Genomic DNA, 22,853 nt, shown 5'->3' on the forward strand with positions numbered 1-22,853 from the left:
GCACCATAGTTCAAAGGCCTCAATTCTTTGGCGCTCAGCCTTTTTTATGGTCCAACTTTCACTGCCATACATTGCAATTGGGAAGACCATAGCCTTGACTATATGCACTTTTCTTGACAGGATGATGTCTCTGCTTTTTAGTGTGCTGTCTAGATTTGCCATGGCTTTCCTCCCGAGGAGCAAGCGTCTTTTAATTTCTTGGCTACAGTCCCCATCTGCAGTGATCTTGGAGCCCAGGAAAATAAAATCTGTCACTACCTCCATTTCTTCCCCATGATACCCCTACCCCTGCCCTAGCTTGATTTTTAGGTTTGTGCCTAGGGCTTATTTTGGGGGTAGGGCTTATATTAGGTGCATCGCCAAAAATCAAGCTGGGTTTATTTTTGGAGTAGGCCTTACTTCGGGAACATATGGTATGATATCCCCTCATATCCATTTCATCCTAGGCTGCCCCTCTTCAGAAATGCCCTTCCCATGGTTAAACTGCCCCCCCCTTGAAATGCTGAGCATTTTTTAAAGCAGTTTACTGGTGGCCTGAATCTGTTAACTGACCGTATTCTCTTGCAACAGGCATATTTGGGATGCTGGTGAGCTGGAATGAAATTAACAAGAGTTTGCCATTTTTTCCTTTTAGCCATGGGAATCACAAGAACGCTGAACAAATGGTGTCACCCTATCCAGACTACTAGTGGACGGATGAAATGCTGTGTTTGCACAGCATTGCTTTATCTGGCTTATTCAGCAATTCATCTTGTTAAATAATGTAGCCAGTTTGAGTTTTTATACCACACACTAATTTATCAACACAAAATAAAACCAAGCAGCTGCAAGGCCCTTAACTGAGCTGGTTGAACATATACATTTTCACTTACATTTTAGAAGTGTGTGTATTTGAATGTTTCCCATATAAAATAATGTACTTGAAGGATGTTGATTGACTTTTGAGTGTCACAAAATATTACTCTGGATTTGATTTATTCCAATTTCTGAAGAAGCTAGGATTTTCAACAACATTAGATAGAGAAGCAAGGATACAGAATTACCTCTTTCTTCTTCCCAATATTCTCTCTTTTTTCTAGAACAGGTTGCCCTGAGGTGGATGGACAAAGGAGGAAAATAGCTGATGTTCTGGCTTATTGTATACTTTACTGTTCCAACTACTAAATTCAATATCCTAACATATTCTAAGTCTCTTGTACAGTAAAATAATGGCAACTTCAAATAAACTTGTAAAATTATACTGCTCTCTTAAATTGTTGTAGTCTACTTCATATTTCTTTTGAAGTTCTCTGCCTTCTATATTATCATCCTAGATTCTATGTATTGCTTTATGTTCTATATGAACATATAGTTAGACTTCCGGTGGCTCTGCGGCGCCGGAGACAGCCTTCCCGGGCTGCCCGCGGCTCAGCTGTTGTTTTTTCGCCCGAAACAGCGCCGATCAGCTGTTCGGGCGAATTTGAAGCCCCCTCCTCGGGAGAAGAGGAGGGGGTGAGGCCCCAGGTAGGGGTAGAGTTCTCCGGGGCCGCCTGAGCTTGGAGCTTGGGCGGCTGAAGGATTGAACTCCCCCGAAGCCTGGGTTGCTCCCAGCTGGCCAGCGTCTCTGCTCCGGACTTCTTGGAGCAGAGCCAGGCGTCTGCGACCACCCCTGCCTGAAGAAAGGACTATGGATTAAAAGGAGCAGGCAGAGCGGTACAAGAGGAAAAGGTGAAGAGGATTATTTTATTTTACTCTCGAGCTTGATGGATTTTCTAAACTTTAAAGTGAAAGTGCGTCACAATTGAAAGTCAAAGATGGTGGCTAAACCTCCCTCTAAAACTCTTCGGAATGGTGGATCTTCTCCGGTGCAACAATCATTATTACAGGTGTTGCACCCTCCTGATGTATTGACATCGAAGGACTTACGAGATGCTTTGGATAAACATGCTCAGGTACTTTTGGAATCAATCAATCAATCAATGGGTGATAAATTTGCACAGATGGAGGAGAAATTGGAGAAACTGGAGGAGAGAATAGAAGAGAGGATGGAACAGAAGCTTAGCGTGATGAAGGTAGCCATTTTATCTTCAGTGTATAAAGTGGCTAAATGTGTGGAGGATTTGGATGAAAAAGTGGATGACTTGACTCAAAAGAATGCTATATTAGAAGCAAAAGTACGGGAGAATGAAGATTTAAGAGACAAAATGGAAAGGGAATTAAGTCTTGCTCAATATTACCAGATGCAGTTTGCTGTTAGAATCAGAGGCTTAAAAGAGAATATTAAGGAAGATTTAAAGCAGCTGGTTTCTGAGGCTTTCGAAGTGGTATTGAAACAGCCAGCATCTGAAATAAGAGAAGCTATGGATAAAGTGTTCCGTGTGAATTCATGGTTTGCTAGACAGAGAAAGCTACCTAGAGATGTAGTGGTCTACTTTGTAAAAAGAGAAATTAGAGATGAAGTTATACAAGTTGCCTATGATGCTAAAGTTGTGATTGCTGATCAAGAAGTCTTGGTTTTAAAAGAAATTCCTCCAAAGATTTTAAGGAAAAGAAAAGACTTCACATTTCTTGTGCAAGAGCTCAAGCAACGAGATATAAGGTTCAGATGGGAGATCCCAGTTGGGTTGATGGTGATGTATCAAGGTAAAAGGTACCGTATGGTTACTGTGATGCAAGCGTGTGATTTTTATAATAATGTTCTAAAAGCAATCCCATTAACACTTTTGGAAGCTGCAAAGGGATCTGGAGAAGGAGAACATCAAGAGGCTGAAGATGGACAGACAGAGGAGAATGGTGTTGGAGGAGATCAAGTTATAACTCTTTTGGATGATCCCAGAGAACAGAGGGTGACGCGTGCTGTTTTAAAACGACCAAAAAAGACAAAAGAACAAGATCAGCAGAAGTCTATGGAATTTTTACAACGTACTTACAGCCAAGCAGTGGGAGGTGGGAAAAGATTTGGGTGAGGAATGTAAAATTTATACAAGCTTGAAATTTAAGAGAGAATTTTTATAAAATGTTTTATGGATGGCTATTAGATCTTAAAAAGCTAAGTATGTATCTGAATTATTAGCCTAAATGTTGGAGGTGCGGTGATGAAGACGCAATATATTTTTATATATGGTGGACTTGTAAAAAGGTTAAGGCTTTTTGGATAAAAGCCTGGTGGAACATACAGAAGATTTTTAAACGGAGGTTAAAGCTTTGTCCGAAACTTTTTTCTTTTTTTTGTTTTGTTGGGAATAATTATAGATGCTACAGTGGTGGACACTAAGTTGATGTTGAATTTAATTACGGCAGCAAGACTTTTGATAGGTCAGTACTGGAAGAAAGAGGAATTGCCGATCATAGAACAGTGGACTTTAAAGGTCTCCGATCTGGTTGAAATGGTGAAGATTTCGGACTATTTGAAAGATTACTTGCAAGAACGCTATATTATTGAAGGGAGAAAATGGATTGAGTTTATTTAGAATAAGTATAGGGTTAAGAAGTTGTATGTAGTATGTGATTAAGTCTTCTTTCTTTTTCTATTTTAGTTTTTTTTATATATATATTTAATATTACTAAGGTTTGTTTTATCCTATATAAGTTAGAGAGTGATAGATTTTAGAGTTTATGGTTGGTTATATATGGTTGTTTATGATTGTTTTTTATATATATACCTTGTATTTAGCTCTGGGAAGTCGGGGGGGGTAATGGGGGGTGGGGGGAGGAAGGGGGGGAGGGGGAAGGGAGGGGGAGGGGGGATTTTTGGGGGAAAAATTGTATGTTAAAACTTTTTAATAAAAAAAAAGAAAAAGACTAGAAGAATAATGAACATATAGTTAGAGCTGTCCTATGGATTTTCTAGTTGCAGAATCTCATTCTACTTTCTTTTTTACCTCTCTTGTTCTAGGACAAATGACAGTTCAATGTTATTCAGCAACATATTCACTTGAAAATATGCTGGCTGAGGAATTCTGGGAGTTGAAGTCCACAAGTCATAAAAGGGCCAAGTTTGAAGACCCCTGCCATAGAGATCCTGATGGCCTTCACCCTGCTTGTCTTTCAAATCTTCACTCACTAATGTGACAAGTATTTGTTGAGAAACATCCCCAAGCAATTGCAGACAGACTAAGGAAGCATCTGATGGTGTCAGTCTTTTAATTTCTATTTACCAGGACAAGGAGGCTGCATTGTCAGAAAGGTCTGTGGAAAAGAATAAAAGGAATATGTGCTTATTAATATGTACGTATGACTCTGAATAAACCTTATCTGAGACTGGCTTATTCTTTGATTGTATAAAAACTCCCACCCATTTCTCTGCAGACTTGTTTTCCTTAATCTTTTCTCAGTGTGAAGAAAGCCAATATCATTAACGTGAACTGACTTCTGAAACTATTCAGAATCATCTGCATGGGGTGAAATGAGTCATTGCTACTACAAGCTAATTGTAACTTGTCATACCACATTATTTTGAACAATGAAATCATAACCACAATTGATTTTCTTAGTGAAGCATAGAAAAGCTTTCCTCTTGCTCATACACCATAATTTGTTTATTATTCAGTTAATATCATATTTGGAGAAGTATTGCATGGCTGAGTAGCGTAGAGTTGTGTTACCAAATAAATTAGTGAATGCAGTTTAGATATATCTTCTGATTTCTTAGCATGTTATTTTTAAATTCATGTGACAATGGGTAGCATTGCTGCTTCAGTATTTTCAGGACAATACCAAATACTCTTGAAATTTGGAATATGTATGCATTAGGTACATACATTCATACATACAACAACATTCTTATGTTAAATTTTATTATTTCACTAGTAGTATTAAGTTTTTACTAATGATATCAAACAATATCTGTTACAGTTTAGCATATTTTATTAGAGACCACACGTAATACTTGACTTACAGCCATTCATTCAGTGACCATTTAAACTTGCAATGGCACTGAAAAAAGGTACTTAGGACCAGTTTTCACACTTATGACCATTGCAGCATTTCCATGTCACATGATCAGAATTTGGTTGCTTGGCAACTGGCATATACTTATGACAGCTCCACTGTCATAGGGTCATGTGATTATCATTTGTAACCTTCCCAGCTGGCTTCCAACAAGCAAAATTAATGGGGGAAGCCAGATTCACTTAATGATGGCATGATTCTCTTAACAACTGCGACAAAAAAGGTCACAAAATGGGGCAAAACTGACTTAACAACAGCCTTGATGAGCAACAGAAATTTTGGGCTCAGTTGTGGTCATAAGTCGTGACACCATTTTTTTATAATTTCTAAATTGCTCTGCCTTATATCAGCAATATTTCAGTTAAAAACAAAAACAAAAGCATATATAACCATAATCCCTAAAGTTTATTGTCAACAGCGGCAGGTCCCTGAAAAGATAAAAGCGTGCAGTGAGATCCTTTCAACACCTTCCACAAGTGGGATTTAAAACTTCTCATGTGTTATTTTTCATCACCCTTCGCCCCCCCACCTCCACTGAGCTATTAGCTGGATCCAAATGTTGCTCACTATGATCTGTTTATGTAATACACATCCTTACTTATTTGAAGTCCTTATCCCTCTCTTCTGAAATTGTTTGCTTCTGTTACACAGAGAACAAAATAAAAATGTCATGGGTAATGTGATAATCGTAGATAGCACAGAAGGTCTCAGAGTTTTCTCTTGGGTGCCAAACGCCATGCTAGCTAGGACTTCCAGGGGTTTCAGTTTTTACACACTAAAGGGCATCCAAACGGTGAGGTTTTGTCTAGACATGATTCTATTTATATCTATTGACTACAAAATGTTCTGTCAGAGACTGCAATGGCCTCTTTCTTGTAGTCTATTCACAAGCTGTGCATACAAAGATCACTAGGTTGCATTATATTAAAATACTGGTGCACCACTTCAATATGCCAATCCAAGACTTGTTCATAGTACTTTCCTTGCACTGCTGTTGTAGAGATATGACCAGTGAGCATAATTCTGACAGCTGAGAGTTACCGGTTTATAGAAATTCCAGGGAAACTCTTAATGCCATTCCCCTATTATCTTAAAAATAAAGAATTTTATTGCAGTGGTCTTCTGATTATGTGACACAAACAGAAGCTGTGTAATGGAAGGGTTGTCCAGCCCACTCCTTATCTCAGTACATGGATTATTGTTCTATGAGACATAACTTGCAGTCATAATGAAAGAAGCAATACTTGGTGAGCTTCTACTAATCCATGTGAAGCAGGCCAATGCCTGTAGCTACTGCCCAGCTAGACTTGAATGATGGGCTTCTAAAATAACATGCATTTTATAGTTCACAGAATGATAGACAGCACTATAAAAGCAGTATTATCACCTGCACCTTTTGTGTAACTGTGCTGTAATTTTTCTGACGCAAGCAGTTCATACACTTTTATGACTTTTTCGGCCGAAAGGAGAGAAGAAAGAAAATTAAGAAATACATGAAGGCTACACATCTGAGCAGAGTGCAAGTCTTCACTATATTCCATCTCTCTCTATTCAAGCCTACTGATACATTACAATAAAATTTAGAATATTTTGTGGGTTTTGAAAAGTCTGGAAATGGAAAGACAATATAATGACCATCCTTTATTTTGTTTACTGTACTAATTTATTCATAAAATCATAAAAACAGCAGAAGGAAAAATATGGCTAATCTATTTTTAAAAACTTACCACTTTCTTGTTAGTTGCCCATTACTGTTAGAAACTTTTACTGACTGAAAATTTTCTAAATTAGAAGCACAGTGATGTGTTATGATAACTGGCAGTATTGATATTGTTCTTGTGAAGCATTAAAGCAGAGACATCCTCCCTGGAGCTTTCCAATAAGCTGCTGTCACCGTCACAGTAGAATTATTTGATGAAAATATAATTTGATGAAAATATAATATCTCTAATCCAATCTGAGTCTGTTTCAGGTCAGGAGTTTTGATTAAACTTCAGTCTACTTTGTGGGTGGGTGGTATAGTTATATTAGTTATAGTTTTGCAAAATATAAAAATGAATAGTGATATATCAAGTTTTTTCTGACTAATGTTATAAATTGTGACATGGAAAATTTTGTCCAGTTTTGATGTGCAACAACTGAGAAGGCAAAACTTTTGTTTTTCACAATTCCTGCTAAAAGAACATAAGCCAACAAAGCAGCTAAAATACTGTGCTCCCAAAAAGAAAAAAAATTCCAAGATTTGTGTATCAGTTATTATGATAAATGGTTTATTCTTCTTATTCATACTGTATTAGCATAAACATAAACTCAGAATTAGTTTTGTGTTTATGCTGATTATCTTTGTGTTACATTTCTGGAAAGTTTTCTTTCTTGCCTTTTTTATGTGCAAAAAATCATGACGTTAATTTAAAGCAAGAACACCATCAAACTGCATTTTAATGGTTGTTAGTAATTTTAGCACTTTCATTTAAGTGTAAATGTTTATCTAGTCTCCTAAAGTATTTTCATGATATACCTACCGTATGTCTGGTTTATACCATAAATGATCATTGCTCTTTCATTATAGACAATTACAACATATTTTCCACAATTTTGGAGTTTTGGAATTTCTGTACTGACACCATTGGATGTGATATATTAGCTGTTGCTGGGTCAAGGTCAAAATTCCCTTGAAATTAAATGTGGTTTCACTATAATCCTTGTGATGAGGACTATTTTATGGCTCAATTATTTTAAAAAGTTAATAATTTCATTGATGCTAAATATTTTTTCAGTTTAAAAAGATAATATTGATACTAATTAAAGGAATGTGCATATAATATTACAAGCCTATTATTCTGAAAGCTTTTTATTGTTTCCTATTAATAATGTTGCAAATTACATTATTAACACTGATTGCAACAACTGATCTATATTTTTTTATGCAGACCAAAATGTTTCTACTTATAGATCCAGACTTTGTTATCTGTAATTTAACTTAGTGCAAAGCTTAATGAAAAGTATGAATACATATCAAAATATATAATTTATTCCTGAACAAAATTATCTCCAGAGCTATTAGTTGAAAGATACTGTAGATTCTAGTAAAAACAAAGTGAACACCCTTTTCCCTTGAAATCTTATTTTGTCATTGATCTAATATTGATCTAATATTAGTTCTCAAATTAAATTAAAGAATTCTGCAAGAATTATGTAGTCATAAAATCGTTATATAAAATTCAGCACAAGGTGTATAAGCCATAAAATGTATCTATACCATCTGATATTTTTCATTTTTTAATTACCAAAGTTACAGTAATCTTCAGAAGCTCCTTATCAGCTAGGGCAGGGGTAGGAAACCTCGGTTCTTTTATAACTCATGGACTTCAACTCCCAGAATTCCTGAGTCAGCATAGCTGGGAGCTGATGTCCATGAATCATAAAAGAGCTGAGGTTGCCTACCCCTGAGCTAGGGAGGTTTTTTTGAGTAAAATCACCTTGACAAATTTTGACTTTCCTCTTGATAAATCCAATTTCAAATCAAGAATTTTTTTTCATTTCTCTTAGGGGAAATCTGAGTTTCTTGAACTCACATTCCCCTCCAATGCTAAAAATACTCCTCTGCTTATATCTTTATCCAGTGATGGGATTCACATATGTGAACAACTGGTTCTCTGTGTGGATGCCGCTTCCGGAAGTCCATTCCAGGCCGGGGCAACAAAAAATTAGTTACTGGTTCTGCCAAAGTGGTGTGAACTGGCTGAATCCCACCATTGTCTTTATCTCCCAGCTGTTTAACATTCCATGTCCCAAATTTTGCAGCCATTTATTTATTCATATCTCCCAGATTGGTGATACAACTAGATCTCAGGTCTAAATTACAAATATTTAATTACAATTAAAAATAAACAGAAATGGAAACTATTCACCACAATATTTTTAGAAACTTAAAATAATATAGTAATAATAATACATGTTTAAACTAGCAAAGGCAAAATAAAATTATGATTAAGGAAAGTTAGACAAAACTGTACATCAAATTATTTTCAAACCATGAATTATTATCCAAAAGTAATAGAGAAAGCAAAAGAGGAAAACTGATATTTAAATTTAAAATGTCGATACAGTAGGGATTCCAGGAGGGACATGTCAAGGGCAAAGGTGCCCTCCTCTCCCTTTCCCCTACAGAAATGTAATCAAAGAAAGGAGAAAAAGAAAACAAATTTTCTGCATGAATATACCTATGTTATACTTCTCAACCTTGGCAAACTTTGAGATGGATGGACTTCAACTCCACCCATCCTAAAGTTGCCAAAATTGTGAAACACTGGTGAAACCAACACACCAGCCAATGAATTGTTTTGAACTGGAGCATTGTATTTATTCTGTAATAATAATAATAATAATAATAATAATAATAATAATAATAATAATAATAATAATAATAATAATAATAAGAAGAAGAAGAAGAAGAAGAAGAAGAAGAAGAAGAAGAAGAAGAAGAAGAAGAAGAAGAAGAAGAAGAAGAAGAAGAAGAAGAAGGAGGTGGTGGAAGGGACCTTGGAGGTTATCTAGTCCAACCCCCTGCTAAGGCAGGAAACCCTATACCGTTTCAGACAAATGGCTGTCCAGTCTCTTCTTAAAAACTTCCAGTGTTGGAGCATTCACCACTTCTGGAGGCAGGTTGTTAGGGATACTCGTTTCTACACTATAGATTTTCTTTGCACATGGCAAGAGATAAGCTTAAAATGGCAGAATATATTTACAGTCTTTTTCTCTTGGTGTCTGTCTGTATTCCCTACTGCTTGGCCATTTGACATGCTGGATAAAACTTGTTATGTTTCTGTACCAACCTAGATGAGAAATCTGGAAATAGTCTGGTTTATCTCCTCCTTCTGTTGCAAAACTTTTACATTCCTGGCCGTAGCATTTTGCTATGATTGGACATGTGAAGAAATTCCACTACAAGAGGATTCACTAAGTGTGAAGGTTTGTTCCTGGAAGCTATCCCGTAGGCTACTTTAGTTACAACATTTTAATCTGTTTGAAAGACGTGCTGAAAGTATCTTGTGGTGGCATCTGCCAAAGATTGTTTATGACCCAGATAAGGAAAAGAAAGGACAGTTTTCATTCTCATGATTGACCTTGAATTCAATCTAAGGCTTTTCGGCAGGTTATCAGTTCCTTTCCATTTCGAGCAAAAGGTAGATTGCTGGTTTCCAATTAGAAATAAAATTAGACAAAGTCTTTTTTTAATCAGAGTCGTCAGTTTTGTCATCTCAGCCAACTCCAGTAGCATCCATTTTTCCTTTGTAGGAATTTGCAAGTCCTTCCATCTCTGTCCATTCAAAAGGCTTGCTGAGGTTGTGTTATAAAGAAAAAAGATGCATGTTTCCTTTCGGTCTGTTTATCCATCAAACCTAAAAGGAAAACGTCTGGTTTCAATTGTACATTTATTTTAAAAATTCTCTGAATTAAAATACATCTCTGATCCCAATATTTCCTAGCTTTCTTACATATTCATCAAAGATGCATCTTTAAGGGGCAATTTTACTTCCCCGGATTTTTTAGTTACAACAGAAGACAATAAAATTGATTATTTCCCCTTTCCAACAATCCAAGGACATGGTTTTCACACCTTACAGTATGGATGGAAAAAAAAATTGTGTTACTAGGGCCATCTGCTGGGGATCAGAAAGGTCAAGAGGGGTCATGATTATGTTATATATGTTATAGCTGTAAGAAGTGAATCAAGATAAAATTGGAAAATGGGCTTATTGGGTAACCTTGGGACTACATATATACAAAATAGATCTCAGCTATTGGTACAGTATTTGTTTTTATGAGAAATGCATATGTATTTTATTATTTGTTTTTATATATATTTCAACTTGGAGAAATATGTCTTAACAATATTAATTAGGTGTAGCCATTATAGTTTCTTGCTAGTTGAAGTGTCTTCTCATGTTAAGTCACAAACATGGCATCACCTAATGAAAGATCTGGAGGAATTGATCATGATTGACCCATATGTACATGGTATATGATAGGGGGTGGAATCCAAAATAAGTTGCACCATAACTTCTTCCTTCTCTCCCACTGGGATGCACCTGGTTGTGCACAAAGGATATGGGGAAAATCATGTGGTACCAACAAAGAATGGTGGAGAAATATTGTAAGGATTGCTGCAATCTATAGGCAAAAGGCCACAGATTGTCATCTGTGCATTTATAGGAATGATTTAATAAATGAAGCACCCAGCTGTTTAAGTCATGTGGAAGGGAGAAATCTGGTAAGAGTGTCAAATGGGATTTCCAGCAGTGATGGGAGACCCTTCCTGATATTTCTTTCTAATGAAGTATCAGGTGGATTCAAACGCTGGCAGAAATATGATACAGCACTCAGCAGGATTCCTGCATAGCTATTATGGGCAAATATACAGCAAAAGTAAGGTCTGCTTTATGTGCTGCATTTACTATTTGTAAGTAGGCATTTGGTAAGAAATAGGAAAGCAGGCCAGAATTAGGCTCTGTTAGAGGAGAAATTTAAATAAAACTTTGTTGTGTTTCATATGAATTTTATGATAAATCACTAAAATACAGATAGGCACAGAGTGATCTTTCTCCATGTACGTGATGCAGTGATCCCGTCACTGCCTCCAACAGGACTGAAGAGGGCACTCTGATCTTTATCCCTCTTCCATAGGAAGCAGTTGCCAGTACTTTTTAACCTATGTTCATGGTGTTTTCAAAAACATCCAGAAGCCTGACTTGAATAATTAAAGGACAAAATTTGAGCAGCTGGTTTGCGTCATAAATTTATATGCAGTTCAGTTAATTCTTTTGTATGCAGCTATTTTGTCTTTACAGAAGAGGAGATTGGTATATTTCAGCAGCCATCAAGATTTGGTGGCCAAATCTCTCCAAGGTATTGAAGATGACATGCTTGGGATTTAGCCACCAAATCTTGATGGTTGCTGGGATGGAATGGAGTAGAATTAGGTTTAGGAAGTAAGATCCTTCTTCTCAAGACCACTCCTATCCCTTTCTAAGGCAAGCGTTTCAAATGCTGGATCTCTGAAAAACAGTCTTCAGTCAGTGATTGCTGGAGATGGAAACTGCATTGAGAGATACGGAGATCAAGTTCTACACAAGGAATACAATGCAAAAAAAAAAGTGGTCAAGTAAGAGGTGCAGAGGGATGGCTGATGAGCTCCAGAAGTCATGTCTATGTAGAGGGATGGCTGACAATGTCTATGAAAGCACAGTGAAAGGCACTGGATGATCTCTTAAGGAGTCAATCAATTCCTATCTCTCTCTGGGAGAGAGGGATGAGTGAAGCACTAGAGGAGTTTGAGCAAACAGAAGATGGAGAGGAAAAGAAAACCATGGGAAAAAACTTTCAGATAACTATGGCAGAAGCAGAAGCAACAGGGAGAAAGGGTGGAAGAGAGCCAGTAGAAGGAATCCAAGGAGAAAAATCTGGAGGGAAAGGTACACCTGTACCTGTGAAATTGCATAGAATGGAGATAGTTGGGGATCTATGAGCCCTGATGGCACAATGGTTAAAATGGACTGCCCACAACCTGGAGTTTGATCCTGATGGGGCTCAAGATTGATTCCTCCTTCCATCTTTCCAAGGTTGGTAAAATAAAAACCCAGGTTGCTTAGAGAATGCTGTAAAGCACTATGGAGTGGTATATTAGACTAAGTGCTATTGCTATTGTTGTGTAGTGAGTTCTGGAGAGCAGGAAGGACGCCGAGACGATGAGTACAGCATAGCAGCTCTTTATTAGGTGGAAGGGACTGTACTGGGGAATAGGGGCTACCTGCGCTCTTTATATACCTGGCCAGTACCAACCAATCGGTTTGAACCTCTGTTTCCCGCCGAAGTGCTTCCTGCTAAAACAGTTACAGTTCAACGCCTCCTGGTGGTGACTCTTATGCACAGCTTTAGGTGTTTCAATAAAGCTTAATACATAACAGCTATCTACAAGATTATTCAGCTCTGTTTGAGCAGGTGACTAAAACACAGGACTAACCACAAAGAAATTGGATCACTAGACTAGCCCCAAGTTTGGCTGGAAGAGCCCTTCATGTATTCACACAAACTCTAGTGGTCAAATTGGGGATTTTTAATGCAATAAAAGAGGCAATTCTCCAGTGCTTTGACATAATCTCTCAGGCTAATAGGCAGACGTTCTAGGCCATGAATGAAACATGGGCCATCCTGAAGGAGATAGTTATCAACTATTACAACTTAATGTGCCACGTAATGCTGTGCATGACCTATTGCAACTAGGGGTGTTAGTACAGTTCATATAGAACAGGAACCAATAATTTAAGGTGCTGGTACTTACCTTTAAAGCCTTACATGGCCTAGGCCCGGGATATTTGAAGGATCGCCTGCTGCCGGGAATGACTTCCCATCACCCAGTGTGCTCACACAGAGAGGGCCTGTTCAGGATGCCGTCGGCTAGACAATGTTGGCTGGCGACCCCCAGGGGGAGGGCCTTCTCTGTGGGAGCGCCAGCCCTGTGGAACCAACTTCCCCTTGAGCTTCGGACGGCCCCAGATCTCCAGTCCTTTCGCCATGGCCTTAAAACATTCCTTTTCCATCAGGCTGACCTGGACTGACGATAGGGATTTTTAAAATGTTTTTAAATTTTAATTTATTAATTTTAATTATTTTATTGGGGCTGTTAGTTTAATTCTTTTTAACTTTTGCATTGCTGTATTTTTATTGTTGTTAGCTGCCCTGAGTCCTTCGGGAGATAGGGCGGCATATAAGTCCCAAAAATAAATAAATAAATAAATAAATAAATAAATAAATAAATAAATAAATAAATAAATAAATAAATTTGGTACAAGTATTTGCCATAGCTCTGGTTTGCCTACAGGGAAGCCCCAAATTTATTCGATTCAACCTATTTGACCTATTGTATGAAAGGCAACCCAGAGGGCTTCTGGGTTTATTGACAGAGACCTGGTTAGTCAGACCCATGGAGGGAAAGGAAAGCATACTTTCTTATATAATAATAAATTATATAATATAAAGGGGTTGCTCCTCTGTCCTGGTCCTATTAGATCTCTCAGCGGCTTTTGATACCATCGACCATGGTATCCTACTGCAGCATCTCAGGGGGTTGGGAGTGGGAGGCACCGTTTTACGGTGGTTCTCCTCCTATCTCCTGGGCCATTCGCAGTCGGTGTTGATGGGAGGGCAGAGATCCGCCCCGAGGCCTCTCATTTGTGGAGTTCCTCAGGGGTCGGTTCTCTCGCCCCTCCTGTTCAACATCTATATGAAGCCGCTGGGTGAGATCATTCATGGTTTTGGGGTGGGGTATCATCAGTACGCTGATGATACCCAACTCTTTCTTTCCACCCTGAACCAACCCAGCGATGCCCTCGCCGTGATGTCCCAGTGCCTGGAGGCGGTCCAGGTCTGGATGGGGAGAAAAAGGCTTCGTCTCAATCCCGCCAAGACTGAGTGGCTGTGCATATCGGCATCTCGGGTCAACCAGACTATTCCATCTCTAACGATGGGGGGTGAGGTGTTACCCCCCGTTGATAGGGCTCGCAACTTGGGCGTCCTCCTGGATTCACGACTCAATTTTGAAGACCATATAGGAGCCGTGACCAGGGGGGCTTTTGCCCAGGTTCGCCTGGTGCGCCAGTTGCGACCCTATCTGGACCGAGATGCCCTATGCACAGTCACTCATGCGCTCGTGACCTCCCGTTTAGACTACTGCAACGCTCTCTACATGGGGCTGCCCTTGAGGACCACTCGGAGGCTTCAGCTGGTGCAGAATGCAGCTGCACGAGTTGTAATGGGGTTTTCCCGATACTCCCATGTAACACCTCTACTCCGCGAGCTGCATTGGCTTCCGGTTGCCCTCCGGGTGAGATTCAAGGTGCTGGTGATGACCTATAAAGCCCTAAATGGCTTGGGTCCGGGATATCTGAGGGAACACCTGCTGCCGGCATCAAGTTTCCTTCGTCCAGTGCGCTCCCACAGGGAGGGTCTTCTCAGGGTGCCACCGGTAAGAGATTGCCGGCGGACAACACCCAGGGATAGGGCCTTCTCAGTGGGGGTGCCTGCTCTTTGGAACCAGCTGCCAGTGGAGCTGAGTACTGCCCCCGACCTCCGTTCATTCCACCGGGACCTGAAGACCTGGCTCTTCGAGCTCTCTGGCCCAGGCTGAGGATTAATCTTATTTTAAGTGGGGTTTTATTTATACAGGGGCAAATATAATTTCTTTTTAAACTTGTTTTTAACTTTTGTATCTCGGTTTTTAATTACCCTGTAAACCGCCCTGAGTCCTTCGGGAAAGGGCAGTATATAAATGTAATAAAATAAATAAATAAATAAATATGAAATTTAAGAGATAGGCTGAAGCAAATCAAATCCTTCCAAGCACAGGATAAGCTTTTATTGTTAATCAAAACAGAGCTGGAAGGGACCTTGAAGGAATGTAACCAACATTTGTACGGATTCCGAGAATTTTTCCTATATGCCAAGGGTTAAAATGATCCAATTGTCCCTTTGTCTGATAGTGGGCCAATGCCCTAAAGGACATGTGACATATAGGTGTGGCTAGGCAGGGCTGCTGCTGGGCTGGTGTGAGTCAGCCAAAATGTAAAAAATGGAGAAAAAAAAATCAGATATGGGTTTTTTATGACAAATATTCCACACATGTTCAAGTTGTGGTTGATGAAAGTAGGCATACAGTTTTATGGCTTTCTTATTTAGCCAGGGTTTTCAGTTTGACTTAGTTAATGGCTGATATCAACATTTTAAAATTATACTATAATGACTTAGAATTTAAGGCCTTGACTGCATTATGAATTGAAATAATTTCAATTATTTCTTTGTCATAACAAAGAATATAAATAGGAATAATTCAGTAAAGCAAATGAAATAAATTTAAACAGAAACATTATTTATTTATTTACTTACTTACTTATTACATTTACCGTATATACTTGAGTATAAGCCGACTCGAGTATAAGCCGAGACCCCCAATTTTACCCCCAAAAACTGGAAAAGTTATTGACTCGAGTATAAGCCGAGGCTGAGAAATGCAGCAGCTGGAGGCTGGATCCCCCTGCTGAGATGAGAGAACGGGGTGGCAAGCCGCCGAGAGAATGGGGCGGTGGAGTGCTCCGCCGAGAGAATGGGGCGGCTTGCTGTTCTCTCGGTGCAGCACGGCAGAGGCTGGATCTCGCGAAAGAAGTCTCCGCTGAGCGAGAGAATGAGGCGTCTCGGCGCCCATTTTCTCGGTGAAGACTTCTTTCAGGGGATGCAGCTTCTGCTGCCCCTTTCTCTCAGCTGCCCAGTGGAACAGCTTGCCACCAGAAATCAAGAGTGCTCCATCACTGGAGGTTTTTAAGAAGAGACTGGACATTCACCTGTCTGAGATGGTATCGGTCAGTGGTGGCGAAACTTTTAGAGACCGAGTGCCCAAACCGCAAGCCAAAACCCACTTGTTTATCACAAAGTGCCAAGGCAGCATCGGCATTCTGGTGCCCTCGGGGGAGGGGACAGGGAGGCGCCTCTGAGTGCCGTCTCTGGCACGAAAAAAAAGGGGGAGCAAAAAATGGGCCACCGTACCGCAAGGCACAAAAACGCCAACCGCCGTGCCGCAGGGTGCAGATACAAGGCACCGCATCACGTGAGAACGGGGCTGGGCTAGTGAGTATCACGCAGGCACTAGCCCCGCCCCCTTTGCAGCATGTGCCTGCTCGTGGCCCCGTGCGCGCATGCACGCATGTAAAATGCTTCCCCCTCCCTTTTCTTCCAGTCCACCAACCAACAAGGACCTGCTGCTGGCAGCGGTGGTGGCGCACGTGCCAACAGAGAGGGCTCTGAGTGCCACCTCTGGCAGGCGTGCCATAGGTTCACCACCACTGGTATAGGTCCTCCTGCTTGAGCAAGGGGCTGGACTAGAAGACCTCCAAGGTCCCTTCCAGCTCTATTCTATTCTATTCTATTCTATTCTATTCTATTCTATTCTATTCTATTCTATTCTATTCTATTCTATTCTATTATTCTATTCTATTCTATTCTATTCTATTCTATTCTATTCTATTCTATTCCATTCACTTTCTATATTTCTATTCTATTCTATTCTATTCTATTCTATTCTATTCTATTCTATTCTATTCTATTCACTTTCTATATTTCTATTCTATTCTATTCTTATTACCATTCTCTATTCTATTCTATTCTATTCTATTCTATTCTATTCTATTCTATTCTATTCTATTCTATTCTATTCTATTCTATTCTATTCTATTCTATTCTATTCTATTCTATTCACTTTCTATATTTCTATTCTATTCTATTCTTATTACCATTCTCTATTCTATTCTATTCTATTCTATTCTATTCTATTCTATTCTATTCTATTCTATTCTATTCTATTCTATTCTATTCTATTCACTTTCTATATTTCTATTCTATTCTATTCTATTCTATTCTATTCTATTCTATTCTATTCTATTCTATTCTATTCTATTCTATTCACTTTCTATATTTCTATTCTATTCTATTCTATTCCATTCACTTTCTATATTTCTATTCTATTCTATTCTATTCTATTCTATTCACTTTCTATATTTCTATTCTATTCTATTCTATTCCATTCACTTTCTATTCTATTCTATTCTATTCTATTCTATTCTATTCTATTCTATTCTATTCTATTCACTTTCTATATTTCTATTCTATTCTATTCTATTCTATTCTATTCTATTCTATTCTATTCACTTTCTATATTTCTATTCTATTCTATTCTATTCCATTCACTTTCTATATTTCTATTCTATTCTATTCTATTCTATTCTATTCTATTCTATTCTATTCTATTCTATTCTATTCTATTCTATTCTATTCTATTCTATTCTATTCTATTCTATTCACTTTCTATATTTCTATTCTATTCTATTCTATTCTATTCTGTTCTGTTCTGTTCTGTTCTGTTCTGTTCTGTTCTACGTTCTGTTCCAATCCATTCCATATTTTCTATTCCATTCTGTTCCACTGTCAGTGCCCATCGGAGGCAACCCAGTCAGCCCAAACAGGAGTTACACTAAGGCTACGCAGCCTCTCCTCTCAACCTGAACCCCTCCTTACCTTTCCTTTTATCTGCATCCTATTTTTAACTGCCGGCTCTGCCCTGCCCTATTTTGTCCTTGAGCACTCGTGAGCTCATCAAGAACAGAAGGTAACCGTGGTTGGAAAGGCAGGGCAAGATCTGCAAGATCCCCATTTGCATTTGACTTTGCCATCCCATCTGGTTCGAGATAACACACCACACACACACACACAGAGAGAGAGAGAGAGAGAGAGAGAGAGAGAGAGAGAAAGAGAGAGAGAGAGAGAGAGAGAGAGAGAGAGAGAGAGAGAGAGACGCACACCTCAGCAAAAAAGAAAGAAAGAAAAAGAAGTATTAGAAGAGGCAGAGAGCCCCTGTGGGTAGGAGTGAGGATGGGGAGAAACAGCAAGAAGACCGGGTGGGGTGGGGTGGGTTAATCACTAAACCTTCCAGTGTTTAACCAAAGCAGCTTTTGCATTTGTCAAGCTCTGCTAGCAGGGCACTGGACGGGCCTGGCGGAGCTGCTGAAGGTGAACGGGAGAAGGTGAGTCTTCGCCGAGAAAATCTCAGCGCCCATTTTCTCGGCGAAGACTTCTTTCGGGGGATGCAGCTTCTGCCGCCCCTTTCTCTCAGCTGCCCAGCTAAGAGAAGGGGTGACAGAGGCTGGATCCTCCGAAACAAGTCTCCATGAGACGAGAGAACAAGGCATTGGAGCGCTCCGCGAAGTGTGGGGTGGGGAAGCTTGCCGCCCATTCTCTCAGCGACGAAGACTTCTTTCGGGGGATGCAGCTTCTGCCGCCCCTTTCTCTCAGCTGCCCAGCTAAGAGAAGGGGTGACAGAGGCTGGATCCTCCGAAACAAGTCTCCGTGAGACGAGAGAACAAGGCGTTGGAGCGCTCCGCGAAGTGTGGGGTGGGGAAGCTTGCCGCCCATTCTCTCAGCGACGAAGACTTCTTTCGGGGGATGCAGCTTCTGCCACCCCTTTCTCTCAGCTGCCCAGCTAAGAGAAGGGGTGACAGAGGCTGGATCCTCCGAAACAAGTCTCCGTGAGACGAGAGAACAAGGCGTTGGAGCGCTCCACGAAGTGTGGGGTGGGGAAGCTTGCCGCCCATTCTCTCAGCGACGAAGACTTCTTTCGGGGGATGCAGCTTCTGCCGCCCCTTTCTCTCAGCTGCCCAGCTAAGAGAAGGGGTGACAGAGGCTGGATCCTCCGAAACAAGTCTCCGTGAGACGAGAGAACAAGGCGTTGGAGCGCTCCGCGAAGTGTGGGGTGGGGAAGCTTGCCGCCCATTCTCTCAGCGACGAAGACTTCTTTCGGGGGATGCAGCTTCTGCCGCCCCTTTCTCTCAGCTGCCCAGCTAAGAGAAGGGGTGACAGAGGCTGGATCCTCCGAAACAAGTCTCCGTGAGACAAGAGAACAAGGCGTTGGAGCGCTCCGTGAAGTGTGGGGTGGGGAAGCTTGCCGCCCATTGTCTCAGCGACGAAGACTTCTTTCGGGGGATGCAGCTTCTGCTGCCCCTTTCTCTCAGCTGCCCAGCTAAGAGAAGGGGTGACAGAGGCTGGATCCTCCGAAACAAGTCTCCATGAGACGAGAGAACAAGGCATTGGAGCGCTCCGCGAAGTGTGGGGTGGGGAAGCTTGCCGCCCATTCTCTCAGCGACGAAGACTTCTTTCGGGGGATGCAGCTTCTGCCGCCCCTTTCTCTCAGCTGCCCAGCTAAGAGAAGGGGTGACAGAGGCTGGATCCTCCGAAACAAGTTTCCGTGAGACGAGAGAACAAGGCGTTGGAGCGCTCCGTGAAGTGTGGGGTGGGGAAGCTTGCCGCCCATTCTCTCAGCGACGAAGACTTCTTTCGGGGGATGCAGCTTCTGCCACCCCTTTCTCTCAGCTGCCCAGCTAAGAGAAGGGGTGACAGAGGCTGGATCCTCCGAAACAAGTCTCCGTGAGACGAGAGAACAAGGCGTTGGAGCGCTCCACGAAGTGTGGGGTGGGGAAGCTTGCCGCCCATTCTCTCAGCGACGAAGACTTCTTTCGGGGGATGCAGCTTCTGCCGCCCCTTTCTCTCAGCTGCCCAGCTAAGAGAAGGGGTGACAGAGGCTGGATCCTCCAAAACAAGTCTCCGTGAGACGAGAGAACAAGGCGTTGGAGCGCTCCGCGAAGTGTGGGGTGGGGAAGCTTGCCGCCCATTCTCTCAGCGACGAAGACTTCTTTCGGGGGATGCAGCTTCTGCCGCCCCTTTCTCTCAGCTGCCCAGCTAAGAGAAGGGGTGACAGAGGCTGGATCCTCCGAAACAAGTCTCCGTGAGACAAGAGAACAAGGCGTTGGAGCGCTCCGCGAAGTGTGGGGTGGGGAAGCTTGCCACCCATTCTCTCAGCGACGAAGACTTCTTTCGGGGGATGCAGCTTCTGCCGCCCCTTTCTCTCAGCTGCCCAGCTAAGAGAAGGGGTGACAGAGGCTGGATCCTCCGAAACAAGTCTCCGTGAGACAAGAGAACAAGGCGTTGGAGCGCTCCGTGAAGTGTGGGGTGGGGAAGCTTGCCGCCCATTGTCTCAGCGACGAAGACTTCTTTCGGGGGATGCAGCTTCTGCTGCCCCTTTCTCTCAGCTGCCCAGCTAAGAGAAGGGGTGACAGAGGCTGGATCCTCCGAAACAAGTCTCCATGAGACGAGAGAACAAGGCATTGGAGCGCTCCGCGAAGTGTGGGGTGGGGAAGCTTGCCGCCCATTCTCTCAGCGACGAAGACTTCTTTCGGGGGATGCAGCTTCTGCCGCCCCTTTCTCTCAGCTGCCCAGCTAAGAGAAGGGGTGACAGAGGCTGGATCCTCCGAAACAAGTTTCCGTGAGACGAGAGAACAAGGCGTTGGAGCGCTCCGCGAAGTGTGGGGTGGGGAAGCTTGCCGCCCATTCTCTCAGCGACGAAGACTTCTTTCGGGGGATGCAGCTTCTGCCACCCCTTTCTCTCAGCTGCCCAGCTAAGAGAAGGGGTGACAGAGGCTGGATCCTCCGAAACAAGTCTCCGTGAGACGAGAGAACAAGGCGTTGGAGCGCTCCACGAAGTGTGGGGTGGGGAAGCTTGCCGCCCATTCTCTCAGCGACGAAGACTTCTTTCGGGGGATGCAGCTTCTGCCGCCCCTTTCTCTCAGCTGCCCAGCTAAGAGAAGGGGTGACAGAGGCTGGATCCTCCGAAACAAGTCTCCGTGAGACAAGAGAACAAGGCGTTGGAGCGCTCCGCGAAGTGTGGGGTGGGGAAGCTTGCCGCCCATTCTCTCAGCGACGAAGACTTCTTTCGGGGGATGCAGCTTCTGCCGCCCCTTTCTCTCAGCTGCCCAGCTAAGAGAAGGGGTGACAGAGGCTGGATCCTCCGAAACAAGTCTCCGTGAGACAAGAGAACAAGGCGTTGGAGCGCTCCGCGAAGTGTGGGGTGGGGAAGCTTGCCACCCATTCTCTCAGCGACGAAGACTTCTTTCGGGGGATGCAGCTTCTGCTGCCCCTTTCTCTCAGCTGCCCAGCTGAGAGAAGGGGGTGACAGAGGCTGGATCCCCCGAAACAAGTCTTCGCCGAGAAAATGGGTGGCAAGCTTCCACCGCCCCATTCTCTTAGCGGAGGCTTGCAGAGGTGGCGGCGGAGCTGCGCGCGCAGCTCTCCAAACCGCCGCAGCCCGTTTGGAGAGCTGCTGCCTTCGTCCATGTTTGATGAAAGCAGCAGCTCTCCAAACGGGGGTAGAAGTTCTTTTTTTTGTTGTTGTTGACTGGAGTATAAGCCGAAGTGGAGTTTTTCAGCCCAAAAAGTGGGCTGAAAAATTCGGCTTATACTCAAGTATATACGGTATATGCTGGGATATGTAGCTTTTATGTAGCTGAAGTATGCAAAATAAATATAATATACTCCCCATACCTAGTCACATATAATGAAGACTAATGATAAAGGAAGAAGCATGATAATGTATTTTGGATTTACAATAACATTTAATATGAGAAAAACACAACATAAGATCTGTGCTGAGCAATATTTTATTCCGTTGGGATTATATATTCAAGAATATATTGTATCTTCCTGCTCTTGAAAATGATGCTGAAGAGCTAAAAAATCTTTTTTCCCCTTCCATCACATGAGATTGATATCTTCCAATTGCTTAACGTGGAAATCTAGAGAAAAATAACTTCAAATCTTTCATACTCTTTGTTTGCTCTGGAAAAACCACTTCCGGGATAAAACTCTGCAATTGTTGTGATTCATTGTCAGCCTGTGCTCCCAGCAGCTGAGTCTGATGAATCTGAGGAGGAGGAGGAGGAAAGGTTTGGAGAGCCTTTGGTGTCAGAGGGAGGTTCTGATGCACTGCAGGACTCTCAGCCTGGCCCCTCCAGTCATGTTCCTCATGAGGCCCAGCTGTGTGAGCATGAGGTGTCGGACTTAGATGAGTCACAGCTGAATCTGTTCAGAGATGCTAGAAGCAGAAGGCAATCCAGCAGAGCAGAGCAGAGCAGAGAAAATCAATGAGGCAACTCAATGAGAGGAGGAGAAGGCAGTGAGAAGCCACACCTTGGGACTGATAATAAAAGGGGAAGGTGTGGGCAGGGCTGGTTGCTGAAGGCAACCGTTTGGAGACATTCTGAGAGAGTCCTGGTGTGTTCTTGTTACTTCTGTTTAACTCTTGTTTGATATTTTGATTCATTTATTCTATTGCTTTTTTGTTTGAACTGTAAATAAGTTTGGGTTGAGTTTTTCCAGCCTATTGACTGTAAAAAGGAAAAAGGGGTTGTCCCTGATACACAAACAGGGCCGGTTGTAGTCTGGAACAGAACAGCAATGCAGCAATGATATATATGATGTTTGTTCTAACATACGTA

At 41.8% G+C, this 22,853-nt stretch overlaps 1 protein-coding gene across 1 annotated transcript; it reads left to right on the forward strand.

The window, feature by feature from the left end:
• Positions 1 to 12,241: 12,241 nt before the first annotated feature.
• Positions 12,242 to 18,677, forward strand: LOC310638879 (uncharacterized protein; the record flags this gene model as incomplete). The annotated part of the gene is made up of 3 exons (XM_083360240.1): positions 12,242 to 12,404; positions 16,845 to 18,103; positions 18,509 to 18,677. 3 exons carry the CDS (start codon positions 12,242 to 12,244, stop codon positions 18,536 to 18,538), a joined length of 1,452 nt encoding a protein of 483 aa, XP_083216366.1. The 3' UTR covers positions 18,539 to 18,677.
• Between the last annotated feature and the right edge of the window lie 4,176 nt (positions 18,678 to 22,853).

The sequence above is a fragment of the Vipera ursinii genome (assembly GCF_947247035.1).
Source record: "Vipera ursinii genome assembly, chromosome: 3".
Classification (NCBI taxonomy): Eukaryota; Metazoa; Chordata; class Lepidosauria; order Squamata; family Viperidae; genus Vipera; species Vipera ursinii.